Genomic DNA, 17,445 nt, shown 5'->3' with positions numbered 1-17,445 from the left:
ATAAAAATTAATCTTCCAACTACAACCCTTGGGCTAACCATATTTAAATTTTTTATCTTCATCTTTTTGCTCTATTATTTTGTTCATGCTGGTTATTATATGCACAAAATGAAAACGTACTCCATGCTTTTCTTCCTCTGAGGTTTGACTTTCCCTTACGTGCAACTTATATAGCTTAAAAGGATTTGTACACTATGGAATCAATGACTAATAAATTGGAGAAAAAGATAATAATAATGTTGATGATGATGTAAGCTATATAACTTTTATAACTTTACAAAAATATTAGAAATACACTAACATCATTTATCAAAATTAATTATTATGTAATTATATATAAATATATATAGAGAAAATTTTATTTTTTTTATTAGAGATGTTAAAATGATATGTCTCTTTTTTATTTATAAAATATATATATTTTTTATAATTTAAAAATTTTTTATAATTTATTTTAAAATTTTTATATTAACTAATGTCAATTTTATCTATTTTTTAAAAAAATAAATTATTTTTAAAAAAATAGATAAAATAGATAACACAGAAAAATAATTTATTTATTTTTTAAATAGATAAAATTGATAATAGTTAATACAGAAAATTTAAAACAAATTAAAATGAAATTTTTTAAAAATTATAAGAAAAAGAGTGTATATTTTATAAATACAAGAAAGAGAAGTATCATTTTAATATTTTTTAAGAGAGAAAAATATTCTCATATATATATTAAATTTATTTTAAATATATATTTTATAATAATAACTAATTTTAGTAATTAATTTGAATGTATATCTAACATAATTGATATATTCATATAAATGAAATTATTATATGATGATACTTTTTTTCAAGGTTTTGAAAACCGGTTCGGACCGGCCGGTCGAACCGGTTAAACTGTGAACCGGACAAAAAAGCGATTCGAACAATTAGTAAAACTGGAGAATTTAAAAATCGTAATTAGACCGGTGAACTGGCCGGGAACCGGTCGGTCGAACCGAACTGTGATCCGGTCGATATTTTGAGGGGAGAACGAAACGCCACCATTTCAGCTGCGGATATGCACTTAGCCCTAACTCCATCTTCCCATGCCAGATGCCCAGATCCAGATTCCACTCATTCCATAACACTCTGCCTCTCTCACACTCAGCTCCTCTCAATCGATCTCCTGGCCGTCCCTCACCTCCGTCCAGCCACCGCCTCGTGCCGCCGCCGTCGTTCCTTTGAGCAGCCACCGTCTGCTCGCTCACTTTTCCTCCATCGCGCAGCAGCCATCGATATCAACCTTCCTTTACATCGCGCAGCCATCGCAACCTTCCTTCGTCGCGCAGCTACGCCGCCGCCGAAGGTGCTCCTCCGCAAAAACGGTCCCGTTCGAAGGTTCTCCACCACTGCTCCTTGTCTTTGTCACTCGATATCTCTGTCTCCCTCTTGCATGCTCTGTTGAAGGCTTCTTCTAGGTCAATTTTTTTATTAACTATGAATCTATGATTAAACCATTGTTTGATTCTGTGAAGCTCTATGAATTGTGAAGTCAGTGAAGTGTGAAGCTCTGTGAATAATTTTTTATTAACTATGATTAAATAGTTGTTTGTTTCTTCTAGCTTCTAGTTCTAGGTAATTTTTTTATTAACTATATGATTTACTTTTAGTGTGTGGTCTGGTGCTGTAGTCTCTGTTTAGTCTCTTGTTGAACTGCCAGTGCTGCTACTTCTGTTGCTGTTTCTGTCGTGCCTTACCATCTTGTTACCACTGATTTCATCTGCCCTCATTCTCGTTCTACTTTAAAATCATGCTAAATTTGTGAGTGTCCGTCCTTTTTGAATATGTTTATAAATAATAAGATTTGGCATTGATTTTTTTGATTATGGTTTTGGTGTGTATTTGATGATATTCAAATTTCAAGATTTTGTTATTGGCTCCTGAAAATTGAATTTATTTTCTAATATTCTTAACATGAGAAAGATTTGGAAGAGTTTGTTACTCTTTATTAAGAATGTGCTGAAACTTTGTTAAAATTTGGCTGAAAATTTTGTTATAAGTTAGATAGTTAGATAGATAGATGGGATATGCCAAGCTAAAACTTGAAGGTGGAGAATGTTTCTTATGTCCAATTGCTTATAGGGAGTGAAAATGGCTGTTACCTCAAAGAGGAATGTTGGCAGTCCCAAGAATGGCAAGCCTTAGGAGCTTGATGAGGCTTGTCACCCTTCATTGGCTTTTTTCATGGATGAGATCAAGATTGGATGAAATTAATAACAACAACATCAACAAGAGTTCTTTGCCATCTGATTCAATGATAATTTGGTATCTTGCCCTTGAGACTGGAAATTTCTGGTTACATTATTGGCTGTTACTGATTTATCATGCTATGATACTGAGCTTAGCTTTGAGTAGATGATTGAATATTTGTTATTGATTTAGTTAATTCAATGATTTTTTTTTATTTTTTGTGACTATCTTAACGAGTTCAATAGTGATATATTGAATAATATTGTTAATAATTATGAAATCAAATGTTAAATTAGATTTTGGTTGAAGTAGTACTTTATATTTAGAAGACATTAAAATTTATGTTAGACTATAATTATATTCTAATATGTTTATTTATATTTTATTTATTATTTTATTATAAAACAATTTTTTCGATTCAACCACGATCAAACCGATTGAACCTATAAACCAATAAACCAATAATTAAAGTAGTTCGATGACCGGTTCGATTCTCACAACCTTATTTTTTTTCTCTCTCTTAAATTACAATTGAACTAGAGATTGCATGCTTAGATAGGAAAAAGCAATGTGAAACCACGTTCTAAGACACAAGGCCAAGTTGGTTTCCACATAAAAAGGGTACATCATTACTCCATACAAAACTTGGAAAAAAGAAAAGTGGCACAATCAGATTCTAAGATCTTATTTCCAGGTTGAAAAAAGCAAGCGCCTCTCATAGACCAAAATTGTCCAATTGAAATTTTGCAGTACCTTTTTATTTAGGCGTTGATTTCATCTTTAAAATTTTATGTAATAACTAATATAAGGAATGGGAAATCCCACTTTAGGTTTGACAAGTTTTCATGACTAAGACACCAAATCAAATTAAAGGTACTATTTGCACATGCTCCCTTACCTCACAACACATCATGCAACCCTTGTTGACATTTTCTCATATTAATTACAAGATGGTTAGGCTATTTTATAATGTTTGGGTTTAAAGAAAACTTCAATCCAAACAGTCAAAATATATCTTATTAAAATCTATTAACTATAGTTAGAATTAATTAATGTTATTCATATTTTGTCCCATCACTTAGTCAAATCTAAAAAGAATAAAGTTCAATCAACTAATATTATCTACATTAAATAAATATCCGATTTTATAGAGGTCGAATATGACGATTACAGTTCGGTCCCTCTTATCCAAATAAGCAAGTAATTCCTACAATTTCTCCTAATCATCTAGAAAGGAGATCTCAACAATCTTTCTAAATAAAAAGGAGTAACCGACCCATTATCAAGGTGAGACTATTCAAAAGGTGGTTATTAACTCTACATTTATATTTATAAATACCTTGACATCCTCAAGTATATTTCGAACTTAATCTACTAAAACCTACCTAAAATCTTTGCTAACTTAAACATTAGAGTTTCTTGTAAGTACCACTTCCACCTCCTCACGAGAAATTCGGACAACGACACTTCGACACCAGTAGATATCGGGCGCTATTTCAAAAAGAATTTGAACCTTACGTTTAGACCCAAAGCAACCCAATTTTAAATAACCCTTGAAATAAATGTTAAATAAAATATTTTAGCTAATTTTTTATTGTCTCCTAAACATTACTGTTTTAATTATAATGACATAAATTGAATTCCCCATTATTCATGTAAGAGCAGCTCCAATATAAATGTCTTAAAAGCTTGAAAATATATCTTAACTCTAATTTCACGCAAGCAAGAAGAAGAAGGAAAAAACTATTTCCTTATAATCCACATATTTGGAGTTCCCGTATATTATAATATAGGAAAGTTATCAGGTGTATCTAGGAACATCGGTGTTCCAGTTGTTTTAACCGTTGATTTTAATTAATATATATTATATATATTTTTTATAATTTAAATCAACGGTTAAAACAACTGGAACACCGATGTTCCCGATACACCTGAAAACCTTCCTATAATATATAGTCTTTGGTTTGGTGTGATTGAAGATACATAACATGCTCTTTATGAGTAAACACATGTTGCATATCATCCTTAGGTAGGAGAAGGTCTAATTTCACTAATTTGAATTGAACGAGTTTAGGTTATTCTGCAATATTTGGCCACCTTCAATTATATTCCACCATGGAAAAAATTTTGGACCTAACCATGACCTAACGATGTTTTGAGTTTTGACTATATATCAAAGGAGTTCCAACGGCAATAACTAAAATCAAAGTAAATGGATGGAAGGTACGGTACACTCCCACCTATGACTTGTGGGGGAAAGAAAATAAATGTAAGGAACATAATTAGGAGAAATTATCTTTATTTTACTTGTTTCTTTATAAATTCCTTATGTATGCAATAACAATGCTTCTGTCCATTCTAGAATTATTTGGGTATATATATATATATATATATATATATATATATATATATATATATATATATATATGTATGGGGTGATTATATAATCTTGACAATATTTAAAAAATGTTGTTAAAATTAAAATAATATTTTTAATATTTGATGACACATTTAATTTAAAAATAAAATTAAAAATGTTGTAAAGATGTAAAAAATTATCTTAATTACAATATTTTAAATGTATTGTCAAAATTATATAATTATTATAAGATTTAATTATACTGTTAGTTTTTATAGTTTTACAAAATTTTTAATTAGGTCTCTATACTTTTTTCTTTTAATTAGGTCTCTATACTATTTTTTTTAATTAGGTCCCTTTTAACAGTAATTGGCTTAATTTTATAGAGACTCAACAAAAAAAATTGGTACAGAGACCCAAATAAAAAAAATGTAAAGACTCAATTAAAAAAATTTTAGTACAAAAATTCAATTAAAAAAAATACAAAAATCTAATTAAAAAATTTTATGAAACTATAAAAACTAATAGAATAATTAAACTTTATTTACTATAATTACCGTAAATTCTACTATATATGATATATTAATAAAAAATAAATTAAGGATATGTTCAGATGTTCTGCTGGGATCAACAATCAACATACATGTGAGTGAAATCATAGGATTTTTCTTTTTAATTTTTTAAAAAAAGTTCTCTAACATACCATAGAAATCAGAATTTGACAAACGTATAAAAGTAAAAGTGAAAGTAATAATTTACCTAACCAGATCGAATAAATAATTGGAAAGAAGATTCTAATTTATAATATTTTTATCTCCATCCTTTCGCTATTCAACTCAAATCTTAATTCATGAAACTGAATTTGATAATATACAGAAAAAGAAGTTGGCATTTATAATTTAATCTTTAATAATTTGTTTGGTCTGAATTATATATACAGGACAATAAACTATGCAAGACTTGCCGACATATATGTAAGTATGTAACAAACTAACCACATAACCCTCTCAGCCACAAATAATAATAGATTCGAATATATTCATATTTGAAGAATGACCCACTTAACGCAGTAGTACCCACCCAAAAAGAAAAAAAAAATATTTGTTTAAACTTGAGAGTATATTTAATGTGTTATGAATTAATATTTTTTATAATTTAGTTGAGCTTATTGTCTAGAGAATTACTGAATTAGGGGGGTCCACCAGTATATTAGATTTGTTTTCTACTTTGCAAATAAAGAACAATTTTATTTTCTTTCTTTTTGGAAGACATATTATTATTATTTGTATGTTATTTTATTTTTATAGATATCACATATGATTATTTTTCTGTAAATTTAAATTTTATATGTGGATTTCGTTATTTTATATAATATAATATTTATAATTTTATATATATTATCTCTGTAATTATATATTTATTATATTTTAAAATTATATAATTATTTTAATAATAATTAATAAATATTAAATAAAATAATTTTAAACTGTTTAGACTATTTTTTATTATTTTTCAACCATTATTATCTATCATCCTATATCAAAAATATCAATGTCATTGCATTACTTATTAGTATCCTTATAAGCTACGTGCCATAATCTAATTTTGACAAACTCCCCTCACCTATATAGTAGATATATTGACACATACGTAGCTATAATCCTTCGTATATTATTCTTATATATTTTAAATTAATATATCAGAACTAACTATCCCTCATTCCCTTTGATTTTGCAAAAATATATTTACAAATTGGACTCATGTGAAAATAAATAAAATTGCTATATATTTATATATTTTTAAATAACATAATTTATCATTAGAATAGTTAAATATTTTATAGTAAAATAATTAAATATGATCAAACCTTTTATTAAATATCTGATATATATTCTTCTTAAATGATTAATTAATACAGTTTATAGTCTTTATGTAGCATGGTCTTTATTCTTTAATAATTAATACAGATATGTTAACATCTTTGAGGTCTATTCGTACCTTACCAAATTCACATGCTTTGGACATTACTTGTGTTGTTCTCATTGGATTGGTGTAAAATATAATGGTATGATATAGCAACAAATCATCACATGCTCTGAATTGTTTTGATGGCTGCTTGTTATGACTTCGTTCCGTCTAGCATGCCCATAATTGCGCCAATCGCCTACAGTAACTCTTAAAAGTGTTCCCCGATAATAACTAATCAGATTTGTTAACCACTCTATATATGTCACTAACTATAAATTAATTTCTTTATTTATCATCTCACATGATTTTTTTTTTCACTAACCAAACACTATCCATCATTGATAAATTAACATCGGATTAGTTATCATTTCTATTTGAGTCCAAACTAATAGTCTAAAAATTTCACAAGATCTATTTTTTAAGATTAGTATTTCTTTGGTGAAGTGTGAAAAGTGAAGATTGTAAATATATATATATATATATTTTTTTTAAAAGAAGTGTGCATTGTATATGATATTTTTTTCCTCTATTGTAAAAAGAGTAATCGTCCCTCTTCATCCAACCATCTATTGCATTACCTTCTGAAGTTAGACGAACTTCCTCAAGATAGTTAATAGCTTGGATTCTCCTATAAATATCCCCCTAAATAAATTTTTCATTCTAAGTTATGCTTACCTTACTAAAATACATACTGATTTTGGCATGGGAGTCATTTGCAAGTACAGTATCTCCAACAACTGTCCAACAAGCACTTCAAGAATTTTGAACCACCTTTGACTTGGCTCAATCGCTCTTAACAATTTGGGTAATTTGCTTCGAAACATTATCACATTCAACTATAGAAGATTTAATTATCACTACAAGAAAAACACTAAATATTGTCAAATTTTCTGTTTGATTTAGTATTATCCATTAGCAACGGTTTTATTGGCCGTTGAAATAATAAATTTGTCAGTACAAAGATTTACTGTTAAATTTTTGTTTTCGATAATAACTTCCCTGATAACAATTAGAAAAAAAATATAAAAAAAATTACAAAAATTATGGTGAGATTTATCAATAGATTAACGTTAATTAGTGGAATACTGCATTTTAGTAACCATCAATTCATTATCATTAGATTTATCAGCCAGTAAATCTGACAATAATATTACCCTAAATTCAAAATGTCCAGCTTTTTCTTTTCACTTAAAACCTTTTCTTTCTCCACCCTTTTTTCTTTTTTTCTCTTTCCCCTGCAACTACCTGTGGAAGCCCTTCTAATGGGGCCGGCTATGACCAATTTTCTCCAACGACTGTATGAGCTTGGTTAAAACTCTTTCGTCGCGTGAAACAGAGCCTCTTTCAATGTCGTTACCATTGATGTCTCTGTCACCACTACTGCTGGGAATAAGTAGTATGATCACAATCTAATCAATTATGTGTCAAATAATTTGTTATTGTTATTATATTAAAATGTTAATATAATAAGGTTCTTGATTAAATTTAGAGATTTATCATTGTGATAGTATTATAATAATGAGAGATGAATTTTTTATAATTTAATCTAAATTGTTCTTGGTTATAGGATTATTAAAAAGGACATTAATAATCCAAAAATATCAATATATATATATAATGGTCTTCATCGAATGAAGATTAATATATAGATCTCATTTATTAAATTATATATATAGATAGTGCATATAGAGATATGACCTGACTATTCGAACCGCAAGGGTGGCAATCGCTGATGGTCACTACCAGCGCCAATTGTGGTAGGGATGGTGCAGTTCCTTACGAAGTTCTGATCGTTGGAGGGAAATTGGAAATTAGGGTTGAAAAGGAGAGGGTTGAGGGAGACGTTCGTGAGTGAAGGGACTTCGTTAGGATAAGGAAATCGGGTTAAGTTAGTGGTTTTTGTTTTTTACGTCAAAATAACACCGTTTCTGAGACATATCACAAATTGAAACTTTAAAAAATTTGACTGATTCGGTTAGTTTATCAATTAACTGTCAACTGGATTAGTTAAATATCAATTTTTGATTAATTCAATCGAACTGATCGGTCTAATCCAATTTTAAAAACTTTATTATTATGTTAATAAAAATGTGTAAGTCCCAATTATCTTTTTTTTCTTAAAATATATTTTATTGATATAATAATTGTCTATAAAAGTTGTTGGTTTAACATTTCGGATTAAATAAAACTACTGGGCCTAGGGTAAAGTCTTAATATAATATTATACTATCAACAAAAACCAAAAGAGGCTTCTTGTTAAATATAATAATGCATAATGCCTATTTGTCTATGATATGTTCTTAAGACTATGTTTGTTTATAGAGATGAGACATTGAGATATAAAATATCTGATAAATTAATGAGATATAGATAAATATTGTATCTAGAGATACATAATTAATATATTTTGTGTTTATTTTAACAAAAAAGATGTAAAAATATTAATAAGAGACATAATTTATTTTTTATTTTTTTATTTTATTATTTTTGTTAATTTTTTATAATAATATTTTTTATTATTATATTTTTTCTCAAATTTTTTAATAAAAAATAAAAATAAATTAAATTTTCATAATTTTCATAATTCTTATAGTAATATATATATAAGAATATTAAATTTTATGTCTATATTCTTTGTGTCTTATTTTTAGTATTTTGTCCTATTTTCAGAAACAAATGCAACCTAAATTATTATGTTTAGTATGGAATTAAAAATGAAGACTAACGTTTTTTTTTTAAAGAAAATAATGAAGACTAAAAAGCCAATTAAGAATGATTAGTTATAATTTCTATATTACTGATTTACGGTCAATAATTACTATATATCTATGAGAATTGAGATCAGAAAAGTGTTTAGAAAGCATGCATTTGTTCACGTGATTAGTGACATTATTGTTGAATATGAATGTGTTGATTAGGAAAATGTACAACCATTTGCTCTCAACTTTCATGTGATGCCATCGCGAAACAAAGGCAGGTTTTGTCTTCAATGGTTGAGGGAATTATATTTTGCCAAAGAAGATTAAATTTTTATTTTGGTACATATTTAACATCTTCTTTTCTTTTTCATTTTCTATTTTTTTTTTCAAAAAAAAATTAACAAAAGAAGCTAAGATATCAAATATATATCATTATATATACCAGCAAAGGTATCAGTGTCAGTTTAATTAAAAGTTAGGAGATATATACTATATAGTATTCTGGTTACGCAAACATGCATTATGAGGTGGGAAACGAGTTGCTTTCGTTATAAGCATTTTTTTAAAATAAAAATAATTTTTTTTTTTTGGGGATATGAGCATATATCGTCAAATGTATATTAACTTACCATAGAATCCTAATTTGGATATTCCAAATTTATTTGCAGCGATCGAAATTGTGATATCAATCTTCCTTGCTTTATAATAACGAAAAAAAAAAAAAAGAAAACCTAAGGTTAAAGATTATGTTTCACTCTCTTTCTTTATTATTATTTTTCTAATTATTATTATTAATAATAATTCAATTTATACATAATGTAAAACATCAAGAACAAGAATTGGATTTAGTAAAGGAATTAAAATAAAAATTATTATATATATAAAAAAATCAATTACCAAATTAACTATTTATGTATAAAATTTATCTTTGAACATGTATAACAAAAATAAATAGGTATAAAAATATCTGATGTTATGGTATGAATTGAATGAAGAAAACAGGTATGTTTGTAGCAACAGGAGATAGTGGTGCAGAAATTGCGCCACGAAGCAAAGTCCACAGATTAAAGAAAGAAAACAAAACTGGACGGCGTCTAGAGCGGCCTCCTTTGTTGCTATTGCGCCAAATGTGATTCTCTGCCTTAAAAATCAAAAGAGAATACTTTTCAAGTTTATTGTTATTATTTTCAAAAAGATTAATTTGTTTGTTATTATTGTAATAAACTAACATATTCAAGTAAATATTGAGAGTTTAAAATCTGCTTTATATATATACCAATTTATTAGTCAATAACAAATTATTGATAAAATGTTAATGAATTATAATTTAAATGGCATAATCTTTCTATACACACTTAAAAGGTCACAGATTCAAATTTCTCTATCTTTAGTAAAAAATTAAAATATTGACAAAATTTTAATGCACAATAGATTAATCATCAAAATTAAAAGATACCATAAAAAATAAAAAAAATAATTATAACTACGTCGCTCAGCATTTTTTTACATAAACACATTATTATATCAATTAAAGTAATTATTTGTCACCAAATAGTTATCTAAAAAAACTTATATAATTGATTAATCATATAAAAAATTCTCAATTTTGTATCGTGAATAGTATTAAAATTAAACTCTACTTTTAATTTCTATAAATTTTTGTGTTTGATTTTAATTGGTTAAATTATTTTAACAATATTTATAATTTCACAAATATTTTTAAATAGTGATGAGATCCTTCCAAAAGACTATTTTAAATCGTCTTTTTATTAGGATAATATTCCAACTATATATAATTATTAAGTGTATTAAAATAAAGTGATCTCTGTCACATGTCTAAGAAAAGTCAGAAAGAGATAAGATTTATCAATTTTGTACTTAGATAATTTTTTTACCAAAAAAATAAGAGTTAAAGAGAATATTTTTTTTTTCTAAAGTGAAGATACCCACATTTAAGGATTAACTCTCTAAACTTAAATATCATTTTATTTTAAGAATATTCGGTTAATTTTAATATTTTTTTAAAAAAGATTTAATTGCAAAAATAAAAATGGTTTATGAATTCAATTAAAATGTTTAAATTATAAAAATTTAATTATAAATTTGATAAAATTATAAGAATCAATAAAAACAATTAATTTTATAAAAATTTTGCTCTAATTTTATTTTCTCCCTCTTTTGTTTTGCATCCAATCCTTTTAAACTTTGATTCTTAAAAATATTTTTAAAAATGTGTTTAACGGAAAAATTTTTTCTTTGCAATTATAAGTATAACTATTTTCTAAATCTACTTTGGTCTACTCAACAAGAATATAACCAAGTTAAAACATTTATTAATATTGAATAAAAAAAGAAAAGTCAAAATCAAATAAATTATAGAAAAATTATTCTAAAGGACTTTAGATAGATTTAATTATTAAAAAATATTTATTTTTATAAAAAATTATTAAGAAATATTAATTAATAAAATATTAAAAAAGACTAATTCTTTAATTAAAGAGACAAATATAATTTTAGATTATTTTTTTATTTATTTCTCTCTTAAAAACATATTTTTTCTTTCATTAAATCTTTTTTTATTTTTTTCCTAACAATGTTTTTATTTATGATGTAAGGATATTGACACCGACATGATACGAGATACGCACAATTTAAATTTTTTATAAGATACGAAAATAGACATATATATAAAATATAAAATATTTTTTAGATAAATTATAATATTTTAATAATATTAAAATATAAATTAAATTTTTAATTATTTTTAATATTTTTTTTATTATATAAATATTTAAAATATTTTTTATGTTAATAATTAATAATAATTTTATATTTATTTTAAAAATACTATTAAAAATAAAACTAGACACACTGATATATAATAGTATTTAATATTTAAAATTTATATTTAAGTCTTAACACGAATAAAAAAAAGGCTTAAGAATTCTCTATCATAAATATTTTCCTTTATAGGTTAAAGTGCGATATTTGACCGTAAGATTAATAGCAATAATTTTATAATTAAGCATTAAAATTTTTTATTTTAAATTTTAAATTAAAGATTTTTATTTTTTAATGTTTAGGTTAAATCTTAATTTTATTTTTAATATTTAAAATATCCTATTCTTTATCTTAGATATTTTATTTTGACTTATAATCAAAATTTTTTTTTTTCAAAAATTACTCGTTCTTCCATTGCAATTTTCTTTTAATAGTAATAAAAATTGTGATTATAGTGAAAACTAAATTGGATTGATATAGTGATGAGTTCACTAATCCGTTTAAATAAGTGTTGGGATTCGAATTCCGCCTTATGTATGTAGCAATTTATCTGCCAACGACAAGTCTTTAAATGGAGCTCACTATTGCATCAAATTAATATTTGACTTGTTGGATTAGGAGACACCGTGAAAAATCAATAAAAAAAATAACTATAATGATTATTGTAGTGATTTAAAAGTAAAAATGATAGAATAAAAAAAGATAATAATATAAGAAAAAATAATATTTTTGAAAAGTATTTTTTTTTAATTTTAACAAAACTAAAATAAAATGAAATAAAATATTTGTAATAAAATAAAAAATTTTAAGTATTAGTGACAAAATTAAAACTTAACCTAAAGACCTATATCAATACTTTATTTTTAAATTAAATTTAGGAATATTCATAAATTTAAAAACTAGTTAAAATTTAATTTGCATTAAAAATAAATTATGAAAATTTTAAAAGAATATTATTTTTCAGTTGAATATATAAATATTAAAGAAAAAGTATGAAGAGCCAATGTATGTTTTATACAAAGTGTACAATGGGATTAAATTAAAATTAGAATTAAATTAGAGACAATTAATTAATTTTGAGTAGTTTCCAATTTAAAATTTGAATCAAATCATGATTCCCGTCAGTTATGGAATCAAATTATGATTACCTCCCTCTCTCAATAAGGTGTGAACTTCTTCTCTCACTCTCTCCTCGAAGCAAAAGCCGGTACAGTGCCGCCACGATTACCAGCTGCCGTCGGACATCGCGCCGACACTCTTCCGACTGGCGCCATCGTTTGCACAGGCCACCGTATGTAGGGAGGACGCGCATATTGTGAGTCGAGCTCGCGGCACCGTAGCAACCCGGACGTCCAGCGCCTTCGTCGTCGCAGTCGGTTTGTGCCTTCTTCCCGTCGCCAGATGTTCACTTTCTTTGTGAACGTGGATGGTTATTCTTGGGTGTTTAGTTGGCCACGGTTATTTGGTTGGTATTTAGTCGTTTTATAAAGTAATTCGTTGTTATTTATACACGTTCACATTGGATGTTCGTTTTTTGTATGATTTTGAATGTTCACAGTTCACTTTCTCAGTTTTCGTGGATGTTTATTTTTTGAGTAATTCAACAAGACCCAAACAGCAAGTTGGCACTGGGATGACGCGAGCGCGGAGGGGTTCGGGGCTGCAACTCATGTCGGCGACAGTTGCAGGTCACAAATGTTTGGCCGCGTGAGGAGTGACGAAGATTCTTTCGGCGAGAGCGTTGGCGCGAGGAGGCGGAGCGCGACAGTTCCGGTCGGCAGGAACGGAGGCTACTCGCGCAGAAAACAATGCGGTGGGATGCAGGTTGCTGCTCATACGGCGGAGCAGCGGAGAAAGGGGATTTTTCTGCGAAACAAATAATGGAGTTTTTTGAGGGTAGGATAACGGTGGGTGATGAAGGGTTAATGTGAAAGAATTTGGGATAAATTGGGGGTAGATATCACAAAACTGAACAGGTAACTAGAAATTAAGGATAATGATATTTAATTTACATTATTAATACATATTGGACCAAATAAACAGCACATTGTATATATTGTATAAATACTTTATTTGTCTTCCTAGCGAAACTCCTAAAAAATATATAAAAAAAACATTACTAAATAAATCTTAATTAACTAAAAATAGTTGAAATGTTTTCACATTTTTATAAAAAACATATAAATACAATTGATAGTCACATATTGTAAAAAAACTAAATATATAAAAATTTACGTGAAATTAATTTTATATAAAATTAATATTTAAAAATAATTAAATAATTTAATAAATTTCACTAAATTATCATTAAACAAGAGATTACTTACTGTGAGTCCGAAAATAGAAGCAGCTACAGTGATATTGATATAGAATAAAAAGCAATAAATAAAACAAAATAGAGAAGCAAATGAAATGAAATAAATAATGGGGGAAGAAGAGAGAGTGGTGCGTCTAAACTCCAAAGAAGCGAAAGGAAAAGGGGAAGAGGCCGAGAATTGAAACGCGTCTACTTCAGTTTTCACTTTCACTTCTTCTTCTTCTTCTTCAACTCATCAAAATGATAAAACCGCAACCACATTTCCCATTTTAACCCTCGGTCGCTGAATCCACCGTCGTCTCAGATCCGAAATGAAGGGTCCGACCCGATTATTCACGATCGGACTCATATCATCATGGTACTCCTCCAACATTGGCGTTCTCCTTCTCAACAAGTACCTTCTCTCCAACTATGGCTTCAAGTACCCAATCTTCCTCACCATGTGCCACATGACTGCCTGCTCCTTGCTCAGCTACGTCGCCATCGCATGGCTCAAGATGGTTCCTCTTCAAACCCTACGCTCCCGCGTTCAGTTCTTCAAGATCTCCGCTCTCAGCCTCGTTTTCTGCGTCTCCGTCGTCTTCGGCAACATCTCCTTACGCTACCTTCCGGTGTCGTTTAATCAGGCCGTTGGCGCAACCACGCCCTTCTTCACCGCCGTTTTTGCCTACCTTATGACCTTCAAAAGAGAGGCTTGGCTCACTTACGTTACCCTAATTCCGGTCGTCACCGGCGTCGTCATTGCCAGCGGGGTAATATTTTCTTACTATTTTTTAATTATTAAAGGATTTTATTTTATGTGATTTCGCTATTTAAGGGTTTAATTTTTTTCCTTTTTAATATCAGTGGAATTGCATTTTAGTTGACTTTGCAAAGAGTTATGAGGGTCACTTTATTGGTTTGATTATGATACAAATTTGTAACACTGGTTTTGCTTTTTCCTGATGATGATGATGATGGAAGTTAAGTTAGCTTTACTGCGATGATATGCTTTTTTTTTCTACCTCTTTTTTCAGATTTTAACTTTATAGCGTTCTGCTAGTCTTTGTTATGTGCTTTATATGATATGATCTACAATTAATTTTTTAAAAATAGAATACATGGTTGGGGGTTGGTTTTAGAAGCTGGGCTTTTGATGCTTGATGACCTGAAGAACCTTTCCAATTACAAGTTAGAATCTTATTTAGTTTATATTTTGAAGAGTTTTCAGTATGCACCGGATTGAACATCTCATGGATTTTCCTTTTTGAAGGGAAAAAAACCTGGTTTTTTTTTTCGTTTTTAAAATTTTTTTATGACTTTATATGATTTAATCACAATTCAGCTGTCGGTGAGGGAGACAGGACAGCTTAAGTAGTGGTAGATATTTTATTCTCTTAAATATTCGTCAGCTGTCGGTGAGAGACATATTCACTTATTCAGTAGTGGTAGACCTTTTTTTTTCTCAGTTGTACTTTCTTGAAGTGATTTTGATGAGTAAAAACTAAAAAGGTAAAATACTCTTTTTGGTTTCTGATGTTTTGTTTTAAATCTTTCTTTTGGTTACAGGGTGAACCGAGCTTCCATTTATTTGGGTTCATAATATGTGTTGCAGCTACAGCTGCCCGGGCACTGAAATCAGTCTTACAGGGAATTTTGCTGTCTTCTGAAGGGTATGAATTAACCAACATGCTATTTTGTCTCTGTGCTTTGATATTATAAATGGGGCTACTGATATAGTCATATTGTTGATGTTGTTATTTAGGGAGAAGCTGAATTCTATGAACCTTCTACTGTATATGGCTCCAATGGCTGTTGTTTTCCTTCTTCCTGCTACATTGATAATGGAAGAAAATGTTGTTGGCATTACTTTGGCTCTTGCCAGAGATGATGTGAAGATCATTTGGTACCTGCTATTTAATTCGGCACTCGCCTATTTCGTTAACTTGACCAATTTCTTGGTCACCAAACACACCAGCGCTCTCACCCTTCAGGTATGCCTCACTCATTCTTACTGCTCTGTGTTTTGGAAATATCTGATTTTTTTGTTTGGACCATCGTTCAAGTAATGATTGATCTAGCATTCGAAAATTATTAAGAAATACTAACCGAAACAAAATGAGATATTTTTAGTGTTTTGGAATCCAAAACTTTTTCTCTCATTTAGTAGTTAAGGATCTAGTAGGAGCATAAATCATTTCCCTTTCTCTGCTTATTGTCAACGAGAGTTCATAGTGAGCTGAGTTAAGGAGTAAGGACACTGAAAATTTTCAAGGAAATTCTGTCCGTAAGGTATAACTATTTGACTCAGATTTGCGATCAGTTTTCCTTGTTCCGAGTTAGGATTCAAACATGGATTAAGTGTATACATCAGTGGCAAGATGTTAAATTTTTTCTTAATTTTTGCTTGAAGTGTTTTTGAGTGTTCCATAACTAATGTGAGAGTTGCTTCTTCATACAGGTTCTTGGGAATGCCAAAGGTGCTGTAGCAGTAGTAGTTTCAATTCTCATATTTAGGAACCCAGTATCAGTAACTGGAATGATGGGTTACTCCCTCACAGTCTTAGGAGTTGTACTTTACAGTGAAGCCAAAAAGCGAAGCAAGTCAGTGTCATCATAGTCATACATGTCATATTCCTGGGAAGAAATTCATTCTCAACATTTCCTGACATGCTTTTGTGATCAGAATCCAGAGGTTTCTGTCTCACTCTTATATACAAATTCTTTTGGCCCCACATTTTGAAAGCCTCATTGAACGAACGAGATTCCTATTGTACTAAGCAATTGTGCAGAAATAGCCCACCCCAGTAGAAAGCTCTAATAAGTAAAGTAACCGATCTCTCTGCTATACCAATGTTGGCATAATCAAGGAAATGTCTTTTTGTCATTTATTCTTTCAGGAAAGAGTTATATAGAATTGAATCTCCTATCATATCTGCTGTTAACATTACTCACATTTGTTTATTGATATGATGATATAATTCATATTCTTGCTCATGGTAAAGTCTCCCTGCGTCTCAAATTAAGATACAAAGCTGTGTATTGTACTTTTATGGAATGGTATAACACCTTTTTTAATCCAATATTAGCTATTATTACTGAGAAAGCTTTTT

General features: G+C 28.5%; 1 protein-coding gene across 1 annotated transcript; it reads left to right on the top strand.

The window, feature by feature from the left end:
* Nucleotides 1-14,453: 14,453 nt before the first annotated feature.
* Nucleotides 14,454-17,327, top strand: LOC130940960 (probable sugar phosphate/phosphate translocator At3g11320). The gene is made up of 4 exons (XM_057869265.1): nucleotides 14,454-15,105; nucleotides 15,902-16,005; nucleotides 16,098-16,326; nucleotides 16,794-17,327. The coding sequence occupies exons 1-4, from the start codon at nucleotides 14,665-14,667 to the stop codon at nucleotides 16,950-16,952; spliced, it is 933 nt and encodes a 310-aa protein (XP_057725248.1). The 5' UTR covers nucleotides 14,454-14,664; the 3' UTR covers nucleotides 16,953-17,327.
* The last annotated feature ends 118 nt before the right edge of the window (nucleotides 17,328-17,445 follow it).

The sequence above is a fragment of the Arachis stenosperma genome, chromosome 7, assembly GCF_014773155.1.
Source record: "Arachis stenosperma cultivar V10309 chromosome 7, arast.V10309.gnm1.PFL2, whole genome shotgun sequence".
In the NCBI taxonomy this organism is placed as follows: Eukaryota; Viridiplantae; Streptophyta; class Magnoliopsida; order Fabales; family Fabaceae; genus Arachis; species Arachis stenosperma.
Note: the sequence above shows the minus strand (reverse complement) of the source record. Positions and strands in the feature narration are given on the sequence as shown.